Raw genomic sequence first — 22,315 nt, forward strand, 5'->3', positions numbered from 1 at the left:
TTCCCGCCACTGAAGGATTGGGGATTGAATAGAGAGATATCAAGGATGGGAAATATTTCTATCGACTTGATTTAGTTTTTATTTCTCGATTCCCTTCTATCTTTTTCTCTTGGTTTTGTCTCTCTCGGTGCCAGGTGACTATTTGATTTGTCCGAAACTGTTCCATTTTCCACATCTCGGGGCGGTCAGGCCCGCTCTGTTTGTCTGTTGCTGCTGATGATCATTAACGGGAACAGGCCGCGAGTTAAACGTTTCTCTGCAAACCGGAGAAAGACAAATAAATAGAAAGACGTGTTTCTCCAGCCCAGGGGTAAAAGCTACAATGGATGTTATTCCAAAAATTGTCCCCGTGACTTAGTCTGTGGATCTGTTTGTAAAGCTTGGATTTTAAAAGTCACATAAACACGAACCAAAGACCCTTCTCAGCCCATACAGGAATCAAACCGCGATCGGGATATTATGACACGTCTAAGCAAACGAACGAACCGTTGCTAACATCCCATTAACGATTTTCAATCGTTTTTGTACCTTTCGTGGTTGGTAGCGGTTTCTGTGCACGGACCCCGAAATCTCTCTGCTCCTCCACAGTTCCCAGCTTCTCACCATTTATCTTTTTTCGATTTAAATGGATGACTTCGCTCTCCCACACATTGACCTCCATTTGCCGCAGTTTTGGCCACTCACTTAATCTATCAATTCACACTTTTCAACTTCCTGCTTCTATCTGCATGACTTATTGCTCCCCCAGAAGGCTGCGTCTTCAAATCCCGCCGGGGTAACAGTTGCTTTTTGAGCTGATAGCATTCTGGATCTTTCCAAAATAAATTTTTTATTTTCTTTTTCTCAACAAACAGAACCTTACTCTAAAGTTTGGTTTCTTTGCTCCCCGGTTTCAGGGAGGTGTCTCATTCTGCCCTCGACTTTTGATCTCGAACTGCGGTTGAAACTTTCGCGAAGAGGGAGAAGTCCCCAAATCGCTCGACCTGAATCTCCAACGCTTTGGGAAGAAGTTCAGTGCAAACAATCAGGAATTTAAAGGCACCTCAATGAGCTGCACTTTTGTTTGTGTGAGTTTTCTTCGCCATTACATTCAACCGTGAAATCGCTCTCCGCTTTCATCTCACTGAAGTGAAGAGTGTGGCCGCCTTGTATCTGTCAGTGTGTAAGTGACGAGTTTGGGGTCGGTATGGGTCGCTTTCAATTTTGAAATCTCACCAAGCACCAGAAAAAAGAAACTTGAAATCAAACTGTCCCTGTAAGTGATGAACTGAAGTGAATATCGCTCCAAGCAGATCTGGACAATGCGCAGTGCAGCCGCACGGGAGTTCCAAATCCACCCTCTCACCACTCGACAATCACAATTTTACTCTGGCCCAGTGTCACCGCGCTGAAATCAAGTCTTTCTCGGCCACATATTTTCTGAACATCATAGTGACTGGTTTAAGAGTGAAAACTGCCGTCCGCTTCACTGTAAGTGCAAGAGACAACTTTGTAGATACCGTGTAGTGTCACAGACCTGCTCGTTGGACCTGCTCATTTCATCTCATCTCATTTTCTGCAAACCGAAACATGACTGGAATAGAGAATGGTGAATCACAGCGCGAAAAATCAATCCTCTCTACTACTGGGTGACTGAGTCTTCCAACATACAGACATTTAGGGACAAGGGGAGTTTGATGTTCAGAAATAAGACAGCACCGATTTTCAATCGTGCAAGCTGCACACCCTTTATTTTGAAAAGTAAACTGATGGGAAGACAGCTGTTACATTGATCGTTTCAAGCTGAAACGTTAGCTCGGTGAATTAGTGGTTCAAGAAACCAAACGTCGTGTATCTGTGGTCCAATTGGTAAGCGCGTTCGGCTGTTAACTGAAAATGTTGGTTTGAGCCCACCCGGGGATGACAGGGAGTTTTTACCTTAACATTCGTTGTTTCGCATTTCCAGGTTTCGAATGTGTGTTCTGTTTGCATGAAAATGTACCGTAAACATTGCCAGTTGAGCGCGGCTGATATTCCACCATTTAATCTGCCCCAGATAACAGGTATCTGAGGCCCAGTTTTGAGCTTCCACGATCTGTTCACACAACACATTGGATGGTGTCCTCAGTGCGAAAACGGGAGTTCGTCTCCACGAGAACTGTGCGGTGGTCACTCCCACTAATACTGTCATGTACAGATGCATTTCCGACAGGTAGATTTGTGAGGACGAGGTCAAGTAAATTTTTCCCCTCGTGTTGGTTCGCTCACCATCTGCTGCAGGCCCAGTCTGGCAGCTTTGTCCTTCAGGACTCGGCCAGTAGTCGTGCTCCCGAGCCACTCTTGGTGATGGACATTGAAGTCCCCCACTCAGAGTACCTTCTGTGGCCCTTGCTACCCTCAGCGCTTTCTCCAAGTGGTGCTCAACATGGAGGAGGACTGATTCATCAGCTGAGGGAGGGCGGTTGGTGGTAATCAGCAGGAGGTTTCCTTGCTCATGTTTGACCTGATGCCATGAGATTTGCATTTCGTCCAGAGTCAATGTTGAGGACTGCCAGGGCCATTCCCTCCTGACTGTATATCACTGCACCGCCACCTCTGGTTTGTCTGTCCTGCCAGTGGGACAGCACATACCCAGGGATTGTGATGGAAGAGTCACGGACCTCTCCTGAAAGGCATGATTCTGTGAGTATGGCTATGTCAGGCTGTTGCTTGACTGCTCTCCCAATTTTGGCACTGGTCCCCAGATTTTAGTGAGGAGGACTTTGCAGGGTCAACTGGGCTTGGGTGCCTTTTTCATGTCCAGTTTCATTCTTAGTATGACTTTTTTTAAACGAGTTTTTACAACTGAGTGGCTTGCTAGGCCATTTCAGAGGGCAATTACGAATCAACCACATTGCTGTGGGCCTGAAGTCACATCATAGGCCAAACGGGTAAGGACGGCAGGTTTCCTTCTCTGAAGGACATTAGTGAACCAGATGGGTTTTATTTATGACAATCCGGTCGTTTCATCGCCAGCATTACTGAAAGTAGTATTTTAATTCCAGATTTTAATTAATTAATTGAATTTAAATTCCCCAGCTGCCGTGGCAGAATTTGACCTTATGACACGTAGATTATTCATCCAGGCCTGCTAGATTACAAGTTCAGTAACATAACCACTAATGCTACCGTACTGTATCTGGAAAATAACATATTGATTTGACTCTGTTTATTAATTAGTATTTTAAAAAACCGCATTCCCACGGGTCACACTGAGATGGGGCCTATTTTTTATCAACTATTAAAGGTGACGTTGGGTCCAAGAAATAAAAGTGACTAAAAAAGCAAAATAGAAACTAATAATGTGATGTGGTTCAGTTTCTTTTAATTTTGTGATGAAGAAATAAAGGTGTCAAGGGGGAAAAAAGCAACAATTTCAATGCAACCAAACAAGAAGTCCGGGAGCGAATTGTGGAGCTGTCGTTGGACCCAGTCTCACCTTTTTTCTTCCATTAAAAACAGGCCCATCTCCGTGTGAGCCGTGCGAATGCTGGTTTATGTTCCGGAGCCCGTGGGCCTCGGACTCTGCCTCAGGCTGATTGGAACAGACAATTACTGCCAGTTAACAGCGCTGCGATAAAAAGAGGGAGTCGGTTTTCTCCTCTCACTTACCTGAGAGAGTTTGTTTGTTATAATGGAGGGTTTGGGGATTCTTGGTTTGTTACTTGTTGTAATCTGTTCAGCTCAGCCGCCCTCTCTCCTTTTCCCCGCCGATAAATGTTGGCTGTCTCCCAAAAACCGCAAAGACTGCGGATTTCCGGGAATTGAAGCCAGTGAGTGTGTGCAGAGAGGCTGCTGCTTTGATGCGGGGAGCCGGGATGCACCGCCGTGTTTCTATTCATTGGACAGTCTTCCAGGTGGGTGTATTCTCAGTCCGTTTATATTCTGGGCCAGGACTTTCCAGGTTCACCCGCAATCTAGCTGTACTCGGGGTTTCCCTGGACAGTTTCCTCTTTCTCCTTCCTGTCCTACAACGTCAGTTGGAATTTCAAACCTTTCCAGTCCGGAGAGTGGAAATGGTGGTGTGATTGAGTCTCTAATCCGGCAGAGTATAATTGATTGTGGGATTGGGGGCTGGTAATCCGAAACAGAAAGGGAAATAGTTAATCGGGCTTTGACACAATATCTGCAGTTAGAATCATTCCACCGTTGCTCGGTGACTTGGGACTCACACTGGTTGAATTCTGCCCTGTGTAATTGTCCAGGTAGTTGGGGGAGGGAGGGGCAGAGTGAATGAGCCCCGGCCCCTGTTGCCACTGACCATTTGAATTTGATATTTAATTTCTATCGGAGATGCGAGCAATTTAAATCCAAGCAGCGTGGTGACGAGCTGTAATTAGTCAACTGGTTTCCGTTAGACAGATAATGGGACGGGTTAGAAACTGAAACATGGATGGGGCTTGTCCCCTTCCCTGTAACCGTTCCCTTGACCCTCCCCGTGGGTCAACTAACCGCCTTTCATTGACTCTCTTGCAGTCTGCACCAAGGATGGGCAGGTCCTCATCGCGATCTCCAAGGATTTGACGCTGCCTCCTGTAAACCTGACAACGGTCCATCTGAAGGAGGGAGACGGAGCTGAGTGCAGTCCGACCGTGGCCTCTGCAGACACTGTGCTCTTTCAGTTCGCAGTCACTGAATGTGGTGCTACTCAGCGGGTAGGTATTGCGGGCTGGGAGTCCCATCAATGGCTCAGTTCGGGACTGATGGTCTTCTGTCTCTTGTAGCTGGACGGCGTGAACATCCTGTATGAAACGGATGTGTTGGGTGAGTTTGAGATTTTGGATGGCGCTTTGGGATCGGTGACCCGGGACAGCCCTTTCAGGTGAGAATAGGAGCACATTCAGCGGGTAGAGACAGTGAGGACCTGAATTCTCCAGCCGTGTCCGTTCTCTTGCAGGCTCCATGTCCAGTGCAGTTACAGGGGAAGCCAGGAGTCTGATCTGCAGGTGAAGCCCAGAGTTTACACCCTTTCTCCACCACTGCCTGCCACTGAGGCCGGGATCCTGCTTCTGGAGCTGAGAATAGCGAGAGGTAACGAGTGCTCGCTGATAGTCGTGTCCAACTTCAGGCTCTCTCTCCAAATAGTGCCCGCCCTTCATCTTTCTCTTTCCAGATGGTGGCTACCGGAGCTGGTACGTGGCCAGTGACTACCCGATCCTGAGTGTGCTCCGGGACCCCGTGTTTGTGGAGGTTCGTGTTCTGAATCGGAACGATCCGTCCCTTGTGCTGGTGCTCAATGACTGCTGGGCGACCCCCACCCCAGAGCCGTATTCGGGGATCCGATGGGACCTCCTGGTGGAGAGGTAAGGGAGCGAGTGAGGGGGCTTGAGGCAGATTGGGGAGGGGGCGACATGGGCGGGGATTAATACAGAAATCATTACTTCAGTCCGGGTTAGTGATTGGGGCAATATTCCTTCGAAGTTGATATTTTGTTCCAGACGCTGGTATAATTGGTTTCATGTAAACCTATAATCGTGTGACTCACTGTCTCTGTTCCAGGTGCCCCTTTGCTGGTGATAACTACAAAACCCGCCTCCTTCCGGTAAACGCTGATTCCCATTTGCGGTTCCCAACTCACCATAATCGTTTTGTAGTCAGCACGTTCGCTTTCTGGGACCGAGTTTCGGGCCGGGCTCTGACCGGGGAGGTGAGTTTCCTTCAGTGCTTCTTTCCCGGTCACTTGTTCCCTGGGTGTTAAGTGAGCAGGCCCCTGTTGGTCAGTTGACTGTAGAAGCATTAATCTCCGGACTGGGAGCTGTGGGATTGACCATACTGCACTGTCGCTTTGCAGGTTTATTTCCACTGCAGTGCTGAGGTTTGCTACCCTTCCACTCGAGAGAACTGCACGGCTCCCTGCAGCCCCAGTAAGTACCTGCAATCTGACTAGAAACTAAACCCTGATGGGGAGGGGTGGGTGTGGGTCATCTGAACACGGGGCTCCCTCAGCAAGAGGCCGAACACTGGGCACAGGAGGAGTGTCCTGAATCTGGCGGTTCTGGGAACTTTCCCAGTTGCATTCGGTGCAGGTTTCCATTTAGAATGGCAATCTAGGGCAGCGGTTCTGAGCACACCTTGCACCAGGTCAGTAATTGTGAAGGACGCTCTGATCCTTGAAATGGGATGAATGAAGTATTTCTGGTTCCTTGCTAATTGCCCGGATGCTGAGCTGCCCTACTTGCCGACCGCTGAAGAGCAGAATCCTCCCATTGTTGACACGGGTGTGTTCCGCATCCGGTTCGGAATAGTCCACCCTTGGCACTGGAGAACATTTTACCAGCATCTAATTGTCGTCTTTCTGACACCGGGAATTCCGGGTGCAACTGAAAAAATGTCCCGGGGCCGGACACCTGGCCAATTTGAAGGTCTCCTGAAACTGCGGGTCAAAGTAATGCATCAAACAGTGTCTCCTTCACAGGAGACCAGACTGGCCATTGTAGCAGCAGCAATTTCAAACTCTGCTCAGTTGGTGCGTCCTTCTGAGAATCGGTTTGGTGAGAACCAGATGCAATTATAGCCGGAATTCTAAACTCTGTCCGGTACCCAGGGCCCTGATGTTTTTTGCATGAGGCCATCTGATTCAGGATTTGCAGACAACTGAAGATTGAATTATTCAACATCAACTCTTGTCTCTTGTTCTCCTTCGCCCCCAGAGAGGCGAAGAAGCGTTGATAACCGGTCTGGGGCCTTGGTGACCGCTGATGGACCCATCCTTTTCTTGGAAGGTGAGGAGAGATTGGCTGCTCGGATCCACCAGGATGAGAAAGGTAAACAGGGAGCTTCCACCTGTCTCTCGTGATTGAGTAACTGGTGCCCATCTAACCCTGGCTTCTCCCCACAGATGCTGCTGTTGATTCCACCTCCCTTGTTCCTGGATTAGCGGTTGGGGTAGCACTGCTCTCCGTGGCCCTGTTGGTCGGGACTGTTGCTTTGTGGAAAATGGAGCAGGGCCGCAGGGTGGGCTCCGAGTGCAGCTCTATGGAACTGTAGATGTGTCTGTTGGATAATAAACTCCTGTTATAGACGATTGCTGGTCTCGTTATCTTTCAAATGCTCGCTGGATTGTACTGTTTGCAGTGAGTTAACTTGGTACCTGGTTTGAGAATTGTTTTTGCAGTATCCCACGGTTGCAGCAAACAATTCCAGCCCCCAACGATTCGCATTGAGATCCAGGGCAAAGCTGTGGTGGGTTTGTAGCAAAATAGTGTCGGTCAGGAATGACTGGTTCACTTGCCTCTAACACTGGTCCTGGGCACATGTCTCCGGAATTGGCTCTTCCCTGACTGCATCGATTGACCAATTTGCCAAGCCTGGCGAGTGTTGGGCTCTCCTCGCATGACCATTGGCTGCTGGTCTCTCCGGCTATCGGAACAGGAGAATAGACCAGATGAATGTGTGGCTGCAGGGATGGTGTCGGAGGGAGGGATTTAAATTCATGGGACATTGGGACCGTTCTGCAGAAGGTGGGACCTGTACAAGTGGGACGGGTTACACCGGAGCCGGACCAGGACTGATGTCCTCGCAGGGGAGTTTGCTCGTGCTGTTGGGGAAGGTTTAAACTGGAATGGCAGGGGGATGGGAACCTGAGCAGGGAGACAGGAGGGGAAAACAAGGATAGAAACAAGACAAAGGGAGGAAGCAATAGTGGCAGGCGGAGAAAACAAGAGCAAAAAACAAATAGGGCCATAGTGCAAAAAAAAAACTAGATAACTAGCAATCTTCAAGACCAGTCTGAAGGCATTGTCTTAATGTGTGGAGCATTTGCAATAAGGTCGATGAATTAACAGCACAGAGATTAATGGGTACGAAAAAGTTACGATTATGGAGACATGGCTGCAGGGTGACCAAGGATAGGAACTGAACATCCAGGGGTAGTCAATATTTAGGAAGGACAGACAAAAAGGGAAATGATGTGAGGTAGCGTTGTTAGTAAAGGAGGAAATCAACGCAATAGTGAGGAAGGATATTGGCTCAGCAAATCACGATGTGGAATCTGTATGGGTGGAGCTAAAATACCAAGGGGCAGAAAACGGTGGGGGTTGTCTATTGCCCCCCAAACAGTAGTGATGTAGGAGAGGGCATTAAACAGGAAATAGGAGACGCATGCAAGAAGGGTACAACTGTAATCACGCTGACTTAATTTAACATGTAGTTTGGTCAAACCAAATTAGCAATAATACTGTGGGGAAGGAATTCCTGGAGTGCACATGATTGATTTCTAGACCAATACATTGAGGAACCAACTAGAGAACAGGCGATCCTAGATTGGGTATTGTGCGATGAGAAAGGATTGATTAACAATCTTTTGCGGGCTCCCTTAGAGAAGAGCGACCATAACATGATAGAATTCCTTATTTCAGATGGAGACTGAAGTAGTTGAATCCGAAACTGGGGTCCTGAATCTAAATGAAGGAAATTATGAAAGTGTGAGTTGGCTAGGATGGATTGGGGAACTTCACAAAGGGATGACGGTGGATAGGCAATGGCTAATATTTAAAGAACATGTGCAGGAATTACAACAATTATTGATTCCTGTCTGGCACAAAAATAAAAAAGAAATTAGGGATAGTATTTATCCAAAGAGGAGACATATAAAATTGCTAGAAAAAGCAACAAGCCTGAGGATTGGAAGCAGTTTAAAATTCAGCAAAGGAGGACAGAGATTGACTAAGAGGGAAAAATTAGAGTATGAGAGTAAACAAGCAGGAACATAAAAACTGACTGTAAAAATTTCTCTAAATGTCAAGAGAAAAAGATTAGTGAAGACAATTAAAAACATACTTTGGTTCTGTTCTCAAAGTAGGACACAAACAACCTTCCAGAAATGTGAGGAACCAAGTTTCTACTGAAGGAAACCAGTATTACTTTTAAAGAAAAAATGCTTGGGAAATGAATGGAGTTAAAGGCTGACAAATGCCCAGGGCCTGATAATCTACACCCCAGAGTACCAAACGAAGTGGCCCTGGAAAGAGTGCATGCATTGGTGATCATCTTCCAAAATTCTATACTCTGGAACAGTTCCTACAGATTGGAGGGTTGCAAATGTAACTGCACTTTTTTAAAAAAAAAAAAGGAGGGGGAGAAAAAACAGGGAATTAAAGACCAGTTCGCCTAACATCAGTAGTGGGGAAAATGCTCGAGTCTATTTTAAAATATGTGATAACAGAACAATTAGAAGGCATTAATGGGATTTGATAAAGTCAGCATAGGTTTATGAAAGGGAAATCATGCTTAACAAATCTACTGGAGTTTTTTGAGGATGTAACGAGTAGATTAGATAGGTGAGAACCAGTGGATGTGGTATACATGGATTTTCAGAAGGCCTTTGATATGGTGCCACAGAAGAGGACCGTGTGCAAAAGTAAAGCACATGGGATTCGGGGAATAGACTGGCCTGGATTGAGATTTGGTTGACAGACTGGAAAGAGTGAGAATAAACTGGTCTTTTCCCGGGTGGCAGGCAGTGACTAGTGGGGCACGGCAGGGATCAGTGCTTGGGACCCCAGCTATTCACAATATATGTCAATGATTTGGATGAGCGAACGGAATGTAACATTTCCAAGTTTGCAGACGACGCAAAGCTGGGGTGGAATGCGAGCTGTGAGGAGGATGCAAAGAGGGTCCAATGTGATTTCGACAAGTTGGGTGAGTGGGCAAGAACATGGCAGATGCAGTATAACGTGGATAAATGTGAGGTTATCTACTTTTTTTGTCAAAACAGAAAGGCAGTTTATTATCTGAATGGTGATAGATTGGGAAAATGGGGAGGTGCAACGAGACCTGGGTGTCCTTGTACACCAGTTGCTGAAAGCGAGCATTCAGATGCAGCAAGCAGTTAGGAAGGCGAATGGTATGTTGGCGTTCAATGCAAGAGGATTTGAGTACAGGAACAGGGAATGTCTTACTGCAGTTGTACGGGGCCTTGGTGAGACCCCATCTGGAGTATTGTGTGCAGTTGTGGTCTCCTGATCTGAGGAAAGATGTCATTGCCATGGAGGGAGTGCAACGAAGGTTTTGCAGACTTGTTCCGAGGATGGCAGGACTGACGTATAAGGAGAGATTGGGTCGACCAGGACTATATTCGCTCGAGTTTAGAAGAATGAGGGGTGATCTCATCGAAACATATAAAATTCTAATAGGATGAGACAGACTAGATGCAGGGAGGATGTTCTCGGTAGCTGGGGAGTCCAGAACCAGGGGTCACAGTCTAAGGATACGGTGTATGTCATTTATGGGAGGTTAGGGAGGAAATTGCGGGTCCCCTAGCAGAGATATTTGAATCATCCACCGCTACAGGTGAGGTGCCTGAAGATTGGAGGGTAGCAAATGTTGTGCCTTTGTTTAAGAAGGGCGGCAGGGAAAAGCCTGGGAACTACAGACCAGTGAGCCTGACATCTGTAGTGGGTAAGTTGTTAGAGGGTATTCTGAGGGACAGAATCTACAGGCATTTGGAGAGGCAGGGACTAATTAGGAACAGTCAGCATGGTTTTGTGAGAGGAAAATCATGTCTCACGAATTTGATTGAGTTTTTTGAAGGGGTAACCAAGAAGATAGATGAGGGCTGTGCAGTAGACGTGGTCTACATGGACTTCAGCAAAGCATTTGACAAGGTACCGCATGGTAGGTTGTTACATAAGGTTAAATCTCATGGGATCCAAGGTGAGGTAGCCAATTGGATACAAAATTGGCTTGACGACAGAAGACAGAGGGTGGTTGTCGAGGGTTGTTTTTCAAACTGGATGCCTGTGTCCAGCGGTGTGCCTCAGGGATCGGTGCTGGGTCCGCTGTTATTTGTTATTTATATTAATGATTTGGATGAGAATTTAGAAGGCATGGTTAGTAAGTTTGCAGATGACACCAAGATTGGTGGCATTGTGGACAGTGAAGAAGGTTATCTAGGATTGCAACGGGATCTTGATAAATTGGGCCAGTGGGCCGATGAATGGCAGATGGAGTTTAATTCAGATAAATGTGAGGTGATGCATTTTGGTAGATCGAATCGGGCCAGGACCTACTCCGTTAATGGTAGGGCGTTGGGGAGAGTTATAGAACAAAGAGATCTAGGAGTACAGATTCATAGCTCTTTGAAAGTGGAGTCACAGGTGGATAGGGTGGTGAAGAAGGCATTCAGCATGCTTGGTTTCATTGGTCAGAACATTGAATGCAGGAGTTGGGATGTCTTGTTGAAGTTGTACAGGGCATTGGTGAGGCCACACTTGGAATACTGTGTACAGTTCTGGTCACCCTATTATAGAAAGGATATTATTAAACTAGAAAGAGTGCAGAAAAGATTTACTGGGATGCTACCGGGACTTGATGGTTTGACTTACAGGGAGAGGTTAGACAGACTGGGACTTTATTCCCTGGAGAGTAGGAGGTTAAGGGGTGATCTTATAGAAGTCTATAAAATAATGAGGGGCATAGATAAGGTCGATAGTCAAAATCTTTTCCCAAAGGTAGGGGAGTCTATAACGAGGGGGCACAGATTTAAGGTGAGAGGGGAGAGATACAAAAGGATCCAGAGGGGCAATTTTTTCACTCAAAGGGTGGTGAGTGTCTGGAACGAGCTGCCAGAGGCAGTAGTAGAGGCGGGTACAATTTTGTCTTTTAAAAAGCATTTGGACAGTTACATGGGGAAGATGGGTATTGAGGGATATGGGCCAAGTGCAGGCAATTGGGACTAGCTTAGTGGTATAAACTGGGCGACATGGACATGTTGGGCCGAAGGGCCTGTTTCCATGTTGTAACTTCTATGATTCTATGATTCTATGATTTAGAACCGAGATGAGGAGAAATTTATTCACTCAGTGGGTGGTGAACCTGTGGAATTCACTACCACAGAAGGCAGTGGAGGCCAAGTCATTAGACTTATTCAATAAGCAGATAGATATATTTCTTAATGCTCAAGGGATATGGGGAAAAAGCGGGAACAGGGTACAGAACTGGACGATCAGCCATGATCATTTTGAATGGCAGAGCAGAATGATCGACTCTTGCTTTTATTTTCTATGAAATTGACAAAGATAAAACAGTCTGAACCCCCAACAGAATGTGTAGCACAGATATTAATGAGGAAGTGAGAAGCGTGCCCGTGAATTGGCTCCGTGGCTTAATTGCTTAAAGAACTCCGGTCACAGATTCAACTCCTTGTGGTGCTTTTGTGGAATTTATGATGTTTAGTGAATTTGACCAGCAAAAGCATCGTGCGGTGTTTGTACTTTGTTCGGGGTCCAATACGGAACTGCTCAGAATATCTCTTCAAAATGCCCTTTTATTTTGCAGACAGACCCCTCAGAGAATGTGAGCGTCACACATTAATGTAAGGACACGTTCTTGTTTCTGGGCTCGTTGAGTTCGGGGTATAATTCTCGATTCGAGGTCCATATCCCGTAGAATCCCCAATTTAGCCCTTGACTTTTTATCTTTAGTGGCGGTTCAGACTTTTGCAAAGAGGGAAAAGAAATCCCCAAATCACTCCACCTCAATCTCAAACGCTTTCAGAAGAAGTTCATTTCAAACAATCAGGAACTTAAAGGCACCTCAATGACTTCCACTTTCATTGAACGAGCTTTGCTTGCAATTGCATTCGACCTTGAAACCGCTCTGGGCTTTCATCTCACTGAAGCAGAGTCTGGCCGCTTTGTATCTGTGAGCATGTCACTGACGAGATTCGCTTTAACATTGGTCTCTATCAATTATTAAAATTTCACCAAGCCTCAAGGAAAAGAAACAGAGAATCGAACTGTCCCTGTAAGTGATGAATTGAAGGGATTGGTGCTCCAAGCAGATCTGAAAAGTGCGCAGTGCAGGCGCTCAGGCATTCCAAATCCACCCTCTCGCCACTCGGCGATCTCATTAACTGAGCTTTACACTGGTCTTGTGTCACCGCGCTGAAATCGAACACGTTTCTCTGAACTTCACAGTTGCTGTTTCCGGAGTGAAGACCAGCTCGTTGGTTGAAGCTTGCAGGAGTAAAAATCCAGTCATTTTGGAGAAGTAAACTGACAGTGGACAACTGTTATATTGGTGGCTGCAATCTCATAGTTTCGCTCAGTGAATTGCTGGTTTAGCAGGTGACCTCTTTGTATGTTTCGGTGGTGCTCTCATTTAGCGAGAAAGTTTGATGGTTCGAACCCTTATTTATTTTTTCTCCAAGGATTCATCGCCTCAAAGTTCCAGGGTTTCAATCTGTGTTTGGTTTGCAAGAAAATGTACCGTGATCATAGCCGGCTGAGCAGTGCTGATATTCCACCACTGAAACTGCGGTCGGAAATCAGGCACATCAATCATATAAAGGAATGGAACATTGGCTTCACGGATATCACAACTGATAACCCATTTCTTTTAAGCGGGTTTACTTTAAATCAGTTAACGCCTGCTTTAAATGGTAGACTCAGGACTGTCAAACAAACATAGAATAATTACCACAGTCATTTTTAGACTGGACGCCGCACGGTGACTTTGATGTCAGTGACGAGCGACGGGAAAGACCAAAGTGCCATTTGCCCCTCTCACTGTGGCCGTGAAGGACTGTGTCCAGGCTGAAGTTCTGTTCCCACCGGATGATCCTCCCCCCAGATTGTGCTTTCTGAGCTCCAGTCAGGTGATGCTAAACACTCAGGTGGGAAAGACCAAAATCGACAACAAGGTGTTTAAAACATAGCTGATTTATTTAACATATCCAGAATCTTAAACTCCAGCCCAGTTATAGCGGTTATTAACATCAGCAGAAACAAACCCCAAATGTCAGAATGAATATGGTTCAGTCCTGGATGGGATTAACAGCAGAATCCAACCCCTGCAGTCACTTGTGAACTCGCTGGTGTCTCAGCACGTGTGATGACTGAACGAATCCCTTCACACACATAGAATCATAGAAAGTTACAGAACAGAAGGAAGCCATTTGGCCCATCGTGTCTATGACGGCCGAAAAAGAGCTATCCAACTTAATCGCACTTTCCAACACTTGGTCATAGCTCTGTAGGTTACGGCACTTCAAATGCACATCTAAGTACTTTTTAAATGAGTTGAGGTTTTCTGCCTCGACCACCCTTTCAGACAGTGAGTTCCAGACCCCTAACATCCTGTCCGCTTCTGTGTATCCTGTTACTTTTTCACTGCTGTCCGGAAGTCTATGAACAACTCCCACCAAAGTCTTGCATTCTATTCTGTTACTCATTTCCACGCAAAGCCTTTCTACTGCGTGCTCACCTTTACTGATATGTCTTCTTTCTCATGCAGTAATAGTATCCCTCCTCAATATCGCTACTCCACCGCCTTTTCCAATGTCCCTATCCTTTCTAAACGGCTTATAACTTGAAATATTTATCTCCCAGTAATGCCCAGTTTGGAGCCAGATCTCAGTGATGAGCACTAAGTCATGCACTATAAGCTCAATTTACGCTTCTAATTCCCTTATTTTATTTCTTATGCTACGGGCATTAGTGTATATAACATTTAATTGGGCATTAGAACTTGTCCTACCCTTATGCCCTGATGTTGTGTTTAACATACTTGGTCAATAAGGTTGGTGAGCTGCAGACACAAGTGGTAACATGGGATTATGTTATAGTGTCAATAATGGAGACCTGTCTCAAACAAGTGGAGGAGTGACCACTTACATATTCCTGGCTACAACGTATTCAGGAAAGGCAGGGGATAAAAGTTGGGGGGGGGGGGGGTTGGGTGTGGGCCAGGCACTATTGATCAAAAATACTGTTACAGCGGTAGAAAGGTTCGCCATGCTTAAGGGTTCAAAGGCAGAATCTATTTGTTTAGAATTAAGGAACAATTGAGGAGCTATTACGCTGCTGGATGCAGACTATAGGGGGCCAACTAGTGGGAAGGAGATGGAGGAGCAAATTGGCAGCAAATTGCAGAAAGATGCAATAATTTTAGAGCATTGATAAAAGGGAACTTCATTTATCCGAATATAGACTGGGAAAGAGCAGTGCAAATGTCAAAGAGGGCGAGCAATTCCTGAAATGTGTCCAAGAGAACTTTCTTAATCTGTATGTTTTCAGCCCAACGAGGAAGGAAGCAGTGCTGGATTTATTTAGGGGAAAGAAGTGGGGCAAGTGGAGCATGATTCAGTGGGGGAGCATTTGCAGCAGGTTTAGTATAGTTATGGAAAATGCAAGGAAATATCAAGCATGAAAATACTGAACTGGTAAGAGCGAATTTCAGCGAGTTGAAAAGTGATCGGGTCCAGGTGGATTGGAATCAAAGATTGGCAGCTAAAACAGTAAATGAGCAATGGGAGGCTTTGAGTGAGGAGATAGTTCGGGTACAGACTGGACACATTCTTACTAGGGGAAAGGTTGGGCATGCAAAACTAGAGCTCCCAGGATGACAACAGAATATTTGAGACAGCATTTTGTACATTCTGACTACCAATATCCGGACAGGTGTGCCCGCGGTTATCAACCACAACCTCGTCACCTCCACGCTGAAACAAAAAGGGGCCACATTCTGCTTCAGTGAGATGAAATCCGAGAGCGGTTTCAAGGTCAATTGCAATTGCAAGGAGAATGCATTCAGAGGACGTGAGATGATTGAAATACCGACAAACACCCTGCCAGTTTGAACAGCAGCTCAAGATCAAAAGTCGGGGGGGGGGGGGGGGGGAAATGAGGGCTTGTCCGGGATTTGAACCCGGGATCTCTCACATATTTCAAACAACAAACCCGAAGCGCGAATCATACCCCTCAACCAACGAGCCTGCTAAGCAAAAAAAAAAACAAGCAGTAGTTTCTGAGTATCAGCGGCCACTTTCCCCAAATCTCCTTCAAAGTTCCGTTAATAAAAATGTGTCCGTACATTAGTGAAGAATCATAAAGCCAATTTCTTCACTGTTGGGTTTTGTTTAGGGCTCCTGACGCTGATAAAGATGATTGGGGACAGTTGATGAGTTAATGGTTGTAAGGGCGGAGATACTCCGGTGCAACGGTGCAGATACTCCAGTGTGAGGGTGCAGATACTCTGCTGCAAAGGTGCAGATACTCCGATTTAAGGGTGCAGATACTCGGATGTGAGGATTTGTTGCCGCGACTGAAATGCGGCTTAGAACTGTTGTTATTATCCAAGGCAGCGCTGCAGGATCCTTTCATGATCTCTCACAAATCAACTGAAACCGTTCGGAATGTGAATATAATTTTGCGTTTCCAAAATAAAAGGGAGTGACATTCATTGTGGAAACAGTCTGGTGTCGCTCACTGCAGAAATATCGATGTCAGATCTTGTCTGTCAAGAAGAATTCAGATTTCGGCGAAGCCAATCACAGGTGAAATGATGGAAGATCGGCCGCACTCAGCTGGCCATCGAAAGCGGGCATTTGTTTTGCAGTCACAACAAACATCAGAACCAGGAAATGCGAGACCATGAAGATAAAAGTTTCCCTACCGTCCCTGGGTGGGTTCGAACCACCAACCTTTCGATGAACAGCCGAACGCGCTAACCGATTGCGCCACAGAGACAGCACACGTTTGCTGCTGAACTACTGATTCAACGAACTAAAAATTCAGATTGCAGCGATCAAAATAAATTCTCTCTGCTCTCAGTTTACTTTTCCAAAATAAAGTGTGTGAAGTTTGCACGACCGAAAATCTGTGCTCTATTATTCCTGAACATTAAACTCACCTTGCCATTAAACACCTGTATGTTGGAAAACTCCGTCCCCTCGTGGTCGAGAGGATTGATTTCTCGAGCTGTGATTCGCCATTCTCTATTCCAGTAATATTCAGGTTTGCTGAAAATGAGATGAGATGAAATGAGCAGGTCCGACGAGCAGGTCTGTGACACGACTCGGTGTTCACAAAGTTGTCTCTTGCACTTACAGTGAAGCGGACGGCACTTTTCACTCTTAAACCAGTAACCATGATGTTCAGAAAAAGTGTGGCCGAGACATACTCGATTTCAGCGCGGTGACACTGGGTCAGAGTCAAGTTCAGTTCATGCGATTGCCGAGTGGCGAGAAGGTGGATTTGGAACTCCTGTGCGGCTGCACTGCGAGTTCTCCAGATCTGCTTGGAGCGATATTCACTTCAATTCATCACTGACAGGGACAATTTGATTCCAAGATTCTTTTTCTCTGCTGCTTGGTGAGATTTCAAAAGTTGTAAACGACCCATACCGATCCCAAACACGTCACTTCCACCCTGACAGATGCAACGCGGTCACACTCTTCACTTCAGTGAGATGAAAGCCGGGAGCGATGGCGAACAAAACTCATTCCAAGAAAGTGCAGGTCATTGAGGTGCCTTTAAATTCCTAACTGTTTGCACTGAACTTCTTCCCAAAGCGTTTAAGATTCACATGGAGCGATTTGGGGACTTCTTTTCCATCTTTGCAAAAGTTTCAACCGCAGGTCAAAGTCAAAAGTCGAGGGCGGAATGAGACGCCTTCCTGAAATTTGAGAACCAGGGAAGCAGACTTCAGAGCAAGGTTCTGTTTATTGAGAAAAAGCAGATACAATATTCATCCCGGAACGATCCGGAATCTGATCAGCTCGAAAAGTACCGGTTACCCCGTGATTTGAACACGCAGCCTTCTGGTGACGCAATAAGTCATGAAGATCGAAGCAGGAAGTTGAAAAGTGGGAATTGATGGATTCAGTGAGTGGGAAAAACTGCGGCAAATATAGTTCAATGGGGGGTGAGCGAGATCATCCACTTTAAATCTAAGAAAGATAAATCAGAATGTTTTCTGAATGGTGAGAAACTAGGAACTGTGGAGCAGCAGAGAGATTTCGGGCTCCAAGTACAGAAAGAGCTACCAACTAGCGTACAGGTCCAGAAATTAATTAAAATGTCCAATGGACAGTCAGTACGGCCGGTTAACTGTTGATTAGAGTGTGTTGTAACGCCTTAATCACGGATTCGATTCTTATAATTTATTTCGGCTTTTTATAACTTTTAAAATCGAAGCTTTACAAAAAAAATATAAAGACAGATTTGAGGGGACAGTTTTTTGAATAATATCCATTGTCACTTTGCCCCTGGACCGGAGAAACACGTCTTTCCTTTTATTCGGGTTTTTTTTTGGCAACTGACCCTGTGACGCAATGGCTCGTGTGTTGGACTTCTACTTGTTTTGTTTGATAAGCCATTCAAAGGTTGTGGATTCGAGTTGCAACGGCGTTGGATTTTAGTTCGGGAGCTGGGAAGTGAAATTTTGCAGCAAAACCGCAACAGGATCATTAATGTCCGTCAAGGATGTGAAACTGCCCCCTACACTTCATCTTACACAAGTGGCTCCAGTCCCAGCCGAATTCATGATTCTTAAACCACTCTGAGCTGGATTGGCGAAACTCGCTCAAGAAGGAGACTCAACATCTGCTCAGACCGAAAATCAATCTGCTGGACTTCCGGCTCTGTCAGTCTGCAAGTTCCTTCAGACAGGTTTCTAACTGGACACATGCATCCTGCTGCCGTGCGGGCATTGGTGCTTCAGGGGTAGAATTCTTGCTTGCAGTAATTCTATTCCTGTAAAACTAGCTCCTGAAGTGTAGGATGGAAAGTATCCTGGCTGAGCGGTCGGAGAGGTTGGTTTAAAGCTCCAGTTGAATCCCACAGTGTGTAGATGGATCAAAATCATAGTTTGTGTCTACAAAACCGCAGCCTCCCTCCTGTAAACAAGTAATACTCAACATCTCTTCTGATATTTCAACAGCGTAGTCCAGAGGAACCACATGGCAATTCAGATAAGGAGGTGCATTTTCGAAAACATCAATTCTACCTTCAACACCGGTCGAAATGTTCACAAACGAAAGGATTGTTTGATCTCGGTGAGACTCGAATTAACAACCCCGGCATTTATCGAGCCTGGAACTCATATAAGGACCGATTGCGCCGTTAGAGCCCGGTCACTCTGATCACCTGTCCCACTCTGCTGGAAAGAATCTTAAGGTGAGATTTCCTTACCTGTGGAAACGTGTCCTGTCCCCGTGATGAAACTAGTATCTGCACTTTCACTTTCAGCTTCTTTCACATCCTCTGCTCCATCGCACTGCAATCGGGTTTTCTGTGAACAGGTCAAAATAAACATTGGCAGAAATTATGTCAGTGGTAAAATTCGAATCGAGAAACGCCCCAGACATTGAAACCAGCGATTTAAACCACCAGCTCACACTTCCACAAAACAAGGCATGTCTTTCAAGGTCTGTTTAATGATAATATAAATTAATTGAAGCTAATTGACCGTATTTGCCTGGAGATGGGTTGTTCCCCTGAGAGCAGAGAAGGTTCAGAGGAGATTTGATAGAAGTGTTCAAAGTCATGAAAGGTTTAAAGTTAATAAAGAGAAGCTGTTTTAATTGTCGAAATGGTCGGAAACCAGAGGACACAGATTTGAGGTGATTGCAAAAGAACCAAAGGCGATATGAGGAAAAACTTAATTACGCAGCGAGTAGTTCTGATCTGGAATGCGCTGCTTGAAAGGATGGTGGAAGCAGATTCAATCGTGACTTAAAAAAGGAATTTGAAGGGGAAAAATACAGAGCACTGGGAAAGGGCCGGGGAATGGGACGAATTGGATGGCTCTTACAAAAAGCAGGCACGGGCTCGATGAGCCCAATAGCCTCCTTCTGTGCTGTCACCATTCTATGATTCGATGGACAGAAGCGGTCTGAATGAATGGGCGATCGGTTGTGGGTAACAGGGAAATTTTCGACTGGTTGTCCGGTTGTGTTAATGACGGCTCCTTGTTCTCGGATTATGGTTTTCATTTTGGACGTTTCACTGATTGATACGTGAGAGTTCCCCAGTTCAAATCCCAGAACCCTCCTGTTTCACTATTTCCAGTGAGGATTCATTCATTTATTTCTCACATCTTTTCAGCGTTGCAGAAAGCAGCATTGAATTAATTCTCGAACATGTTTGAGGTCCAGAGGCCAGAATGCAGCCGGTTTATCGACGCAACACACACGGAGAGAGTAAAATGCCTCACGGCGGTGTGCAGATTGAAACTGATGGTGAATTTATCCCAATTCAGGCGATCTCAGAGGTGCAGAACAAAAATGCGCCTTAATTGGTCGGGAAAACGAACCCTGTTCCCTCGCGTGGTAAGTGCAAATTCTACCAGTGAAACAGCAACGTTTGCTGTGTCCAATTGGAAACCTGTTCAAAACAACATATCATTTCACAAATCTCCTCTGAGCTCCTTGCGCATTCTGATTTACAGCCCTGCATTACGAGCACTCGCTGCTTGTGATGGCCGAATGGTTAAGCCGTCACATCTAAAACTCGACGGGGTCTTTTGGTAAAACACTGGAATCCTGCTCGCGGCGCTATTGTTTACAGTTTTGTTCAATGCTCAAATAAATATGAACTGGAGATAACGGACCGCATTTCCTTCTCTCAGACAGATCCTCCACCGCGGCAGAGCCTTTTAATTGGGAGCCCAATGGTCTCTTGCAAAATTTCAAGGTGCTTGAAGGAAACTTCACAATAATCCACAACTGGAGTATTGTGTCCAATTCTGGGCACCGCACTTTAGGAAGGATGTGAAGGCCACAGAGAGGATACAGAAAAGATTTACTGGAATGGTTTCAGGGATGAGGGACTTCAGTTACGTGGATAGACTGGAGAAGCTGGGGTTGTTCTCCTTCGGGCAGGAAGGTTGAGAGGAAATTTGACAGAAGTGTTCAAAATCATGACGGGTTTAGATAAAGTAAATAAACAGAAACTGCTCCCGTTGGCGGAAGAGTCGAGAATCAGAGGACATCGATTTACGGTGGTTGACCAAAGGAGATATGAGGAAAAACGTTTTAAATCAGCGAGTAGTTATAATCTGGAATGCATCTCCTGAAAGGGTGGTGGAAGCGGATTTAATCGTTAATTTCTAAAAGGAATTGGACAAGTATTTGAAGGAAATATATTTGCGGTCTACAGGGAAAGAACGGGGAAATGGGACGAACTGGATTGCTCTTAAAGAGATCCGGGGCAGGCTCAATGGGCCGAATGGCCTCCTTCTGTGCAGTAACGATTCTTTGAGTGTATGATTCCATCTCTCTCAAGCTTCATTTAAAATTCTTTTAACTTGATATTCAGGCTTATTTTCTATACTTTTATCTCTATCTCTCCCTGTCTCTGTCCCGCTCTGTTTTCCCCTGATGGACTTCTCAGGCTTCATTGAACGGCCAAAGCTCATCGAACCTGCGACACCAGCAGAGAACGAGAAAGATCGAAAGAATGAGACGGGAGGAAAAGTAAAGGACCAACCCAGATGATGAATTCGTAGCCAATGTCCACATATTGATGTCTCTTCGTCCTCATAGTGAAATTATCAGTACTTTTAGCCCAGTATAAAAACAAAGTCTTGTATTTATAAAGCGCTTTTCACGACATCAAGACGTCCCAAAGCGCTTTATAGCCAATGAAGTATTTTTGAAGTGTCGTCACTGTTATACTTGTGGGAGAGTGGATAATCTGCGGATGCCGAGACAGACAACAATGTAGCTACAGAGCAATTAATTCTGCAAAGTCTCACTTTATATTACAACTCGCACATTCGAAACGAATGTGGTAAAGAGAGGCTAATATTGTTGATATGAAATAGTTAATGTACGTCTTCACATTGCCGTACATCGGAATAGAAAAAGTGATAGGATGGACAGAATGGTGGCCGATCGGCTGTGGGTGGCACCGAATTCTGCATTGGTTTCACCCCTCTGTTATCAGTGGCTCTTTGGTCTTCTGGTATGATTCTCGCTTTGGGGATTTGCTGATTGTTATGTGAGAGATCCCGGACGAGCCCTGCGGTGTTACCATTTATAGTTCAAAATCACTAATTGGCTTCTCACGTCTTGTCAGCGGTGCAGTCGGCAGGATTGTCTTAATTCCAGTGCATGGAGGACAGAATGCAGAGGTTCTGTCGACGACAACACACATGGAGAAAGGAAAATGTCACAAGATGGTGTTCAAATTGAAGCTTAATGTGAACGTATCCGAATTCACATGACCTCATGAATGGAGAATGAAAAATGCTCCTCTATTGGGTGGTGATCGAACCCGCGCCTCCCGCGCAGACAGCAAGAATTTTATCACTGAAACAACAAAGTCCGCACAGCAGCCGGCGGCATGCGCTCAGTTCGAAACCTGTCTGAAAGAACATACAGTCTCAGAGTTCTCCTGTCATAACCTTCTTCATTCTCTTCTGCAGCCGTGTCGGATTTGTCACTTGCAGCTGCGATGACCCAATGATTAAGAAGTAGGACTTGCAATGTGATTTTCCAACCCAGCTTCGACGCAACACACCTGGAGAATGGAAAATGCCTCGAAATGGTGCGCAGATTGAAGCTGAG

At 45.7% G+C, this 22,315-nt stretch overlaps 1 protein-coding gene and 1 non-coding gene across 2 annotated transcripts; one reads left to right on the forward strand and one right to left on the reverse strand.

The window, feature by feature from the left end:
- Window positions 1-3,640: 3,640 nt before the first annotated feature.
- Window positions 3,641-5,103, forward strand: LOC137336008 (zona pellucida sperm-binding protein 4-like). The gene is made up of 5 exons (XM_068001512.1): window positions 3,641-3,875; window positions 4,495-4,673; window positions 4,743-4,840; window positions 4,916-5,049; window positions 5,087-5,103. Exons 1-5 carry the CDS (start codon window positions 3,653-3,655, stop codon window positions 5,101-5,103), a joined length of 651 nt encoding a protein of 216 aa, XP_067857613.1. The 5' UTR covers window positions 3,641-3,652.
- Window positions 5,104-16,416: 11,313 nt separating this feature from the next.
- Window positions 16,417-16,490, reverse strand: trnan-guu (transfer RNA asparagine (anticodon GUU)). Its single transcript has one exon. It is a non-coding gene; the product is annotated as a tRNA-Asn (tRNA).
- Window positions 16,491-22,315: the final 5,825 nt, after the last annotated feature.

Source organism: Heptranchias perlo, chromosome 20 (assembly GCF_035084215.1).
Source record: "Heptranchias perlo isolate sHepPer1 chromosome 20, sHepPer1.hap1, whole genome shotgun sequence".
NCBI lineage: Eukaryota > Metazoa > Chordata > Chondrichthyes > Hexanchiformes > Hexanchidae > Heptranchias > Heptranchias perlo.

Coding starts and splice junctions, on each gene's coding strand:
- LOC137336008 (XM_068001512.1), top strand. CDS start 3,653: ATGGAGGGTTTGGGGATTCTTGGTTTGTTACTTGTTGTAATCTGTTCA. Junction 3,876..4,494: donor TTCATTGGACAGTCTTCCAG/GTGGGTGTATTC, acceptor ACTCTCTTGCAG/TCTGCACCAAGGATGGGCAG. Junction 4,674..4,742: donor AATGTGGTGCTACTCAGCGG/GTAGGTATTGCG, acceptor TGTCTCTTGTAG/CTGGACGGCGTGAACATCCT.